Below are 8,218 nucleotides of genomic sequence, written 5' to 3'. Positions count from 1 at the left end.
CTACTAAGAAAAAGAATTTACTTTCATGTCTTAGGTACAGTTGTTACCAATAGTACACTTGGAATCCCACTTCATCAGTTATTTGTATAAAAATAAAATAACTTAATCACAACCTTGTCAGTATTTCCCTGGTGCTCAATATGTCATTGCTTATTGTTCTGTAAATTTCCGAACTGTGGTGTTATATTTTAGTTAAATGGTATGCTCTGTCTCACCCCTGGAAAATGTATGGTTTATTCCAAGGTTGTGATCCTCCCCTGAAGTATCATTTATCTGTAACCCCATTGGCCCAATCTTTTCGGCGCCCACTTTGAATCTCTCTGTTAAGTGTGCCGGGGGGATGGTGCTCTTTCTCTCTTCACCAGCTCTCCTGGCCGGTGTTCCCTCAGCCCCCTTCCCCCCACCCCGAAACACACAGCTACACCGAACACTTCAGAAGGGTCACAAGAGTGACAAAACCCACAAACCCTCAGGAGTTCTTTAAGTCCTTGTTACCATCAAGAGCTTGAAGAACAAGTACTGGCATGGGACTGTCTGAGGATCCCTGGAGTGCTTTAGGACCTGGCTTACTCACCACCATGGCCTTTCTCTTTGTGGTCAAATTCTGGAACATATTAAAAATTTTCCTTCTTCCAAATCAGATACACTGATTTTTTTTTTCTGCATTTCCTGTGGAATTAAAATTGTCAAAATCCTCAGTCTTTAATTTTTTTAAAAAGTGCATTATTGCCTTTTAGTGCAAATGTTTTTCTATGCCTGATTCAGCCATTAGTTTCTGAACGTTGATGGAGATATTATGTCCATGTAAAGAAATAATTTCCCCATGGATGCCAACACTTCTCTTTCCTATATTTGCCATTTGTTTTCCCGGCGCTCATTATATTCTCAAGTGTCTATAAACTTTCCTTTTGCTTAGTCTTCCAAACTCCCACCACTTTCGTCATTTACATTGTTTTCTATCAGCTTCCTTCCACTCTTACTCCCTCTGAGATTGATATGCCTTCATGCATTTCTCAGTGTTGAGCTGATTTTTGCTCAAAGGCTTAGCAAGTATTTGAGACAATCATTAAGGCTTTTTTTTTCTTTTTTTGCCATTAAGAAAGGAATTTATAATACAGTTGGGGATTCTTTGATTCAATTCTATTTCTTTACACAGCGAACATGAAGTCCTGTCTCCCAGAACACCGAGGAAGCATTTTTGTTGCTTACATCAGGTTCACACTGTAAGTGATTCTTTGACTTTTTCATCATTTTCCACCATACTCTAGCCACCTAATTTTCACAGCACGCAAAGCAATCCCCAGCTCATGTGTTTGCAATCAGTTTTGTCTCTAGTCAGTCATCATGACCATTTTTGTTCTCACTTAACAAAGAGCTGTAATTGTGACGTGATTGCATTTACATCAAAGGTATAGCTGCTCTGGGCCAGCCAGCTTCTAGTATAGCACCACAGCATCCTAGTCCTGTAACCACTCCTTGTTCTATTCCTTTCATTGATTCCCCTCTTCTGTTCAGACATCATTTCCCTTCTGTTCCCTTTCTGGCACACTCCCAGGTCAGCAATGAGACAATGCAGCCACGTCTCCTACACTGTGCCTCCCTCCAACATGCACCCTTCTTTATGCCCTGGAGCATTGCCATTATCTTCCTTTGCAAACAGACACTTTGAGATCAAGAAGAGGTTTGGCAAAAGGGCTACCTAAAAGAAATGTAAAAATAGTTTTAACTATGTCATCAGAATGATGTAATAGACACTAAAATAATTTATATTGTGAGATCCATTTGAAACCATTTTGCTTCAACAGTTCACATTTCTTGTGCTGTTCTTATCCCCTCTCTGCAAAACCAGAAATCCCTGGCGGTTCCTCTGAGAAAAAGTTATCTGGGAAGTGGTGATCCTATGAGATGCATGTTCCAGGGCTGACAGACTTTCTGATAGCTGCCAGGAAGCAGCCCAGTCCTATTAGCCAGGCCATGGTAGTATTGCAAAATGCGGAATATGTTACATTTTCTTAAGAAAGGATTTTCTTTGATGTTTAACCTTTGAATACTTTCAAGCTTAATCAAGGGAGATTTAATCTGTGAAAACAGACAGCAGCTAACAAGCAAGCTCTAACTGATGTCCAAGTGTTAGAAAAACAAATTACTTGGTAGTAGAATTGCCTTGTTTACCAGGTTTACATTGTTTGCCAGGTTTAGAGCTTGACTTCCTTCATCCATCTCAGACCCTGGGGGAGGTTAACAAAGCTTGGGAAGAAGAATGTCCACTGGTAATGGACACAAGGAATGCAGAATTTACAGGCCACAGGGCCATTTGGCAGAACTCACAAAATAAGGAAGAAACTAATAAGGCCACTCAGCTACTGTGCTGCAATCAGCTCTGACTGGTAAAAGGTATTTCTGGCAGAGGAAAATCGTGACCACCAACTCGTGGACCAGTGACCCAAGAAACCCAGTGACTCAAATGAGAAAGCCTAACATGCTCATTAATTAGCAGAAGAAGCAAGAGAATAATTAACTAACAGAATACAGAAAACTAATTAATAAGAGAACTATTGTTCTCTTATTAAAAAACAAAGCAGCCTTTGTTTGCTAAAATGCATAAATAGTAAAGTGCTGATAGTTGGGGTGCTTGATTTATGGAATGCCTCCAAACACCCAGGCTGACACAACTCTGAAATGAACAATCGGTATCTCTCTCGAGTGTGTATTTATTGGCTTGCTGCATACCACGTAACTAATCCGATTTTTGCAGACAAGAGTTTTTGGGGATGAAGGGCAGAGGCCCAGAAGTAAAGGTACAGCTCAGCCCCCAAGGGCCTCACGGACCTTAGCAAGCCTCGGTGCAGCCCAAGAAGAAGTTGTTTCAGTCTGAGAAGGGATTTTACTTGCAGGTGCACCTGCACAGGCCAGGTCGGCACAGCTCTCTGGGTTGTCCTGCCAAAGGAAGGGAGGCAGAAGGGACGGGGAGGCCGTCACTGCTCAGCCCTGGGCAGCCGGGGCCAGGCTGCCGTTCCACCGCTGCGCCAGCGCTCCGACCGCCCCGAAGTCTCCAGCCCTTCCTCACGGCTGCTGCAGGACGCGTTTCAAGCGCTAAGGGCACACGAAGGTGGCGTTTGAGGCTGTAGGTCTCCATAGAGAGACAGACCGACAGATGGACGGACGGACAGCCCCGCCCGCCGCCTCCTGGCCAGCAGGGGGCGCTCCCCGCGCCCTGCCGCCCGTCCGCCCACGGCGCCCGAGCCGGAAGCGGAAGCGGCGCGCGCCAGCCCCGGGAGCGAGACCCGCGCGCCGCCGCCCGCCGCCGCCGCCCGCGCCATGGCGGCCCCGGCGCTGCCCCCGCTGCCGCCGCAGCTCAAGAGCATCCAGCACCATCTGCGGACCGCGCAGGAGCTGGACAAGCGCGAGCCCGTGGTGGCGTACTACTGTGAGTGAGGAGGCGGCCGCGGCCCGGCCGCCGCTGCACCGAGCGGCGCGCTCCTCCCCTGCCCGCCCGGGCTGCCCGGGGGATGCGCGGGGGCGGGGGAAGGCCCCACCTCTGGGCGGTGCGGGGTGGTCGCGGCGCGCTTCGGCTGCCGCTGCGGCCCCACCCGCGCCTTCCTCCGCTCCGTGCCTGCGGAGCTGCAGCCTGTGGGCGGTCCGAGCGCGCGTTGCGGCCGCCTGCTTGTAAAGCGGTCCTGATGGGACGGTCCTAATCAGTACGGCAAAAAATAACATTCAAGAAGTTTCTCAGAGTTTTTGTTCTCCTGAAAAGACCTCCCTTCGGTCATGTGTAACCCTGAACAAGTATTTTGAGTTTGAGAATCTTGAGTGCTGATAGAAGCTTTCATTTTCTTGTCTGTGAGGCTTTGTCACTTCTCGGAGTTCTCAAAGGGAGTGGTTTGCTTTTTTTCTGCTTCTTTCGCTGAAATGAACACAGCAAAACCTCACTGTAAAACTTGCAAATTAATGTGTAGATTTTTCAAGCTGATGTGGTTTCTAAGCTAATGGTTGTCAGCATGGACTGTGAGCCTTTTTAATAGACTTTGCATAGTGAATTAAGAAATACAAGCTTGCTGCTAGTCTTAAATTCCTGTTATAGTTAAGCCACACTTGTTAAGGGGTCTAGGACTAGCAGATCACCAGAAACGTATGTTTATGTTGTTGATAACCCACCCTTAAGGGGAAGGAAGATTGGTCATCACAGCATCGGTATTTTTATTGAGATACGAGGTCATTCGAGGGGTTTACTTGGCTTGTCTTCAAGAAGAATGAAATAAAATATAGCTGTAGAACTAGTAGTTTTTCCTCGTAAGGTGATCTTAATTTAGAAGAATGAATTAGTGAAATTTAGGTTTCAGATAGCTCTGAAAAAAACTGCTGAGTGACAGAAGAATAATTTTACCTTTTCTGTGTTACACAGCAATAGTGTTCTAATGTGGAAAAGTGCAACCAGGAAGGTGAGGCAGCCACATATTAGAACACTGGATGTTCTCAGTAGTACCCGCTCTTTATTTACTGGAAGAACACAAGACAGGTGACACTGTGTGTGGCAGGAAGCACCAGCTAGGTCAAGTTGCACTGGGGTTTATTTTGTTTGTTTTTCTTTATTTCTTTGGAATTCTCTGTTAGCTGTAACACACTGTCTGGCTAGACAAGAAAAAGACATGCATTAGTGTAGGTGATAAAGTACAAGTCTGTTCTAAACCAGAAATGTTTTAGTGTACGATCTCTACTTTTCTTTTTCTTTTGCATTCTGAAACTTAGGTCTTAGTGTAGAGGAAAAAAAGCCTATGCTGGATAATTACCATTTTCTGTAAATTTGCCTTGTCTGTCCTAAGTAGTCTGAACACTTTATTTTTTCATATGACTACTTCAGCACATCTGGTTCATTACTGAATATAGCAAAGACTGTATTCTAGACGTATCTATTTCATTACAGTATTACGTAAAGTAAAAAGCACTGACACCTCTTTTTCAAGTTAGGTCTTGCTCAGATCCTTTGTTTTTTTTAAATACACAAAGGAGAAGAATTTGTTTTCAGCAGTGTTCCACTGATGACACTTATTTCCTCCCATGTTGGATGAGTTTGTCTGGATTGACAAAAATGCAGTACTTATGCTCCGTAGTTGTTTTTTTCTTCATTTAGTTCTGGCTTTAAAGCAAAAATAAGGTTTATGAAACATTAATTTTTAACATCATGAGTTTGGCATAATTACATAGAATCCCAAAGTATTAATTATTAATATTGCTACTGTCAAAAAAAATGTACTGTATCTACTCCTAGTATGCTATGAATAATAAAAGCTTTACTAAAAAGATTTTTAGAAGTGTAGAGCAGGGGATACAGAAAGATTTCAGGATTCCTTTCTGCACCCTGTGTTGTTGAAAGGCTGTGTTCCATCACAAAGCTGCTTACACAGCCACTCTGTGAGAGGGATCGTTGGTTAGCTAGTGGATGTAACCATCAGTCTGAACAATGATGTGTTTATAGCTTTGGAATGTTGCCATAAGTGGTTCATACCCAGAAAAAAAGCTTCAGTCACAATGTTATTAATGTTGCCATGGCGCAGTAGTTTGCAGTATGGGCATATGTATGCTAGGTTTTGATTTATTTTAATTTTTGTTAAATTGCATTTTTATATGTCTAATAATAAGAGCTGTGACACAAATTAAGCAAGTGAACTCTAGCAAGATGTGTTTGCAGCATAAAATATTGCTTTCTATAGCTTAGCAATAAAATTTTCAGAGAAACTACTTACTGCTCTTGTTAATGTTTTTGTCTCTCAACATAGGTGCTGTAGGTTTACTCTTAAAGCTGGGAATTTATGTGACAGTTACATGATTTATTTGCCTTTTTTTTTTCCTCTTGTGTTGTAGTGCATTTTGAGCATTAAGCTAGCGTAAATTAGTGATGCCACCTAAAGAAAATGCTGTAGTCCTTCTCTGGTCTCTCATGCCCAACCCTAGACTGCTTTAGAAGCAAATGTTGATGTAATTGTATAATGAAAGACAATAATAATCTATTTTTCAGTCAGGCCAATTCACTGCTGCTTAAACAGCTGTGTTCCCACACAGACAAAGAAAAGGAACAAGACACAGTGGCTGGGGCAAAGGCAGGACTCCTGCTTTTTGGTATTGCTGGCATATGTTGATTTACAGGAACTGTAATTTAATTAACATTAATCTGTTTTACACAATATAAATAGCTACAGCAGGGATTATTTGTCTTTTTTAACTGCCACATAATTTTCCACATGACAAGTAAAATGCTGAACATTCGTGTTCTTGTACACTCTAACACAACACTTTTTGTTGTGGTACTTCCACATTGCAAAAACTTAAAAACTGGTTTATTGCTGGTAATCCTGTGTAATCCTTTATTCTTCATTCTTAACCTCTTTTTTAGGTATTCAGATTCAAAGCAGAATATGATCAGTAGCTTTTATGTTGTGTGTATGCCGTTACATTTTAGCCCTATCTATTGTTAGAAGATGGATGTAATTGACTGAAGTAATTAAAATATTTTTTTTTTCCTGACAGTATGCACCATAAATTCACATGGTTGTAACATTTCTTCTATGCAAAACACAGACTGTAGAGAAATAAAGAAACCAGGTTTATTTTTTTTAAATTTTTAGTAGGAAATGATCTCACAAAACAATTCTGCTTTTAAAGAGATTAGACACTTAAGGGTTAATGTAAGTGTCTGGCACTCTGGTAATCTACCACTTTATTTTAAAATGGTTTCCTCCCCATATGATACTTTTTTTCACTTTTGTATTATTTGTTAATCATTGTCATTAAGTATGTAGCTATTTCAGGTTCAGTAAAGGTCAGCTTATTCAGCAGGTATAATGGAATACCTGAAAAGTATGCTACATTGATTGCCTAGCAAAGGGCAAATATGTAATTGGTAGTCAATAAAATAACTTATGTTAAAAACTTACTGGAATCTAACTGTTTGACTACTTTGAGATGTAATTTTGCAGACACAAGGAGGCAGGCTCTGATAAAAAAAATTCTGGCCTGTAATAACTGAAGAAATCGTGTCTCCAACTTTGGCATAAGAAGTTGCACTGATGAGTTAGTTTTTTTTTTTTTGTTTGTTTGTTTGTTTTGTTTTTTTTTTACAAATTCCAAGGTTTGAGAGGTAACTGTATCTTCCAAACACTTCAAGTTTAGAGTTAAAAAGCAAGATTTTCCTTAATGACTGTTGTTTCAGCCTTCTAGTTGCATTGTTAATCTCTTTGCAAAGATAAGTGGTATTCTGTACTTACTGAACATCGATGTTCTAATTCAAAAGTATTGAGAGAATGCCAGTGAGTTACCAGAAAAGGTCTGATGTTTCATGAACAGTGTTTGGATAGTCAGTGAATTAATGGGAGAAATTATGTTTCTAGTAACTTTCAAAAAGCAAAGTGTGGTGATTTTTGCTTTACAGTCTACTAAACATCAGAAAACATTAATGTAAGAACAGTAGGTATGATCTGTATAAAAGAGGCATGAAAAAAATACTCAGTTTTTAATTCTTGAGATGGAAAAGCATCAGAGAAATGCTTCCATGCTCTTGTATTAACATTTGTGGTTTTGTGAGCTCAAACGAGAGAGAAAAGCAAGAGACAACTTTTATTCCACAACTAGCTGACAACCTCTTGAACCAAAAATCATTCATCTTTTAACAGAAATATCCATCTGTTAAATGTTACTGGCTTGTCACTTTTAAGTGTAGTCAAGACACCTGTGAAACAAGCTTCTCTCTGCATACAAATTATAAGAGATTTTAGTATTATTATTATGAAAAAAAGGATTGTGAAGTTCATGGCCAGACTAAGAATTCAAGAAATATTGTTACTGTGCAATTTTACAACTGAAATACCATTGTTTTTTACCAATTCTTATCCTTTACCTATCCAATTAGTCCTTCTTAATAGGAATGGCTAAAAATGGTCAAGTATTTTAATTGAGCTTTTAAATTATTCAATTTTTTATTGTATCTTGGTACATTCTGAATGATTAATTTAGAAGATGCACGTAATTAAAAAGTATTAATAAAATTAAAAGTAATTGGTATTTGGAGAGATTCAGCACATACTTAGTGACCTCATTTATACTGGGACATTGTGGAATTGAAATGCCTAAAAAAATGGGCTTGTAGAATTCCATATCTAATATGATCCTGAGCTTTCTAGTTTAAATATTTATCTTTTGTACTAGTTTTATATAGTCCATTTGTAAA

The 8,218-nt window shown here is 40.3% G+C and overlaps 1 protein-coding gene and 1 long non-coding RNA gene across 4 annotated transcripts in view; one reads left to right on the top strand and one right to left on the bottom strand.

Moving 5' to 3' along the window:
• Positions 1-429: 429 nt before the first annotated feature.
• Positions 430-2,835, bottom strand: LOC137469927 (uncharacterized). The gene is made up of 3 exons (XR_010996798.1): positions 2,731-2,835; positions 1,590-1,699; positions 430-669 (listed from the first exon to the last, which is right to left on the bottom strand). It is a non-coding gene; the product is annotated as an uncharacterized lncRNA (long non-coding RNA).
• Positions 2,836-3,252: 417 nt separating this feature from the next.
• The window catches only part of VTA1 (vesicle trafficking 1), a 38,432-nt gene continuing 33,466 nt past the window's right edge, over positions 3,253-8,218 (top strand). For 2 of the 3 annotated variants that reach the window (XM_068184769.1, XM_068184768.1), the window contains exon 1: positions 3,253-3,427. In XM_068184769.1, the coding sequence (XP_068040870.1) occupies positions 3,319-3,427 (109 nt within the window). In that variant the 5' untranslated portion in view covers positions 3,253-3,318. Of the gene's footprint in view, positions 3,428-5,548; positions 5,574-8,218 lie in introns of those variants that run through there. The other variant, XM_068184770.1, reaches the window with a different exon arrangement.

Source organism: Anomalospiza imberbis, chromosome 3 (assembly GCF_031753505.1).
Source record: "Anomalospiza imberbis isolate Cuckoo-Finch-1a 21T00152 chromosome 3, ASM3175350v1, whole genome shotgun sequence".
In the NCBI taxonomy this organism is placed as follows: Eukaryota; Metazoa; Chordata; class Aves; order Passeriformes; family Viduidae; genus Anomalospiza; species Anomalospiza imberbis.
Note: the sequence above shows the minus strand (reverse complement) of the source record. Positions and strands in the feature narration are given on the sequence as shown.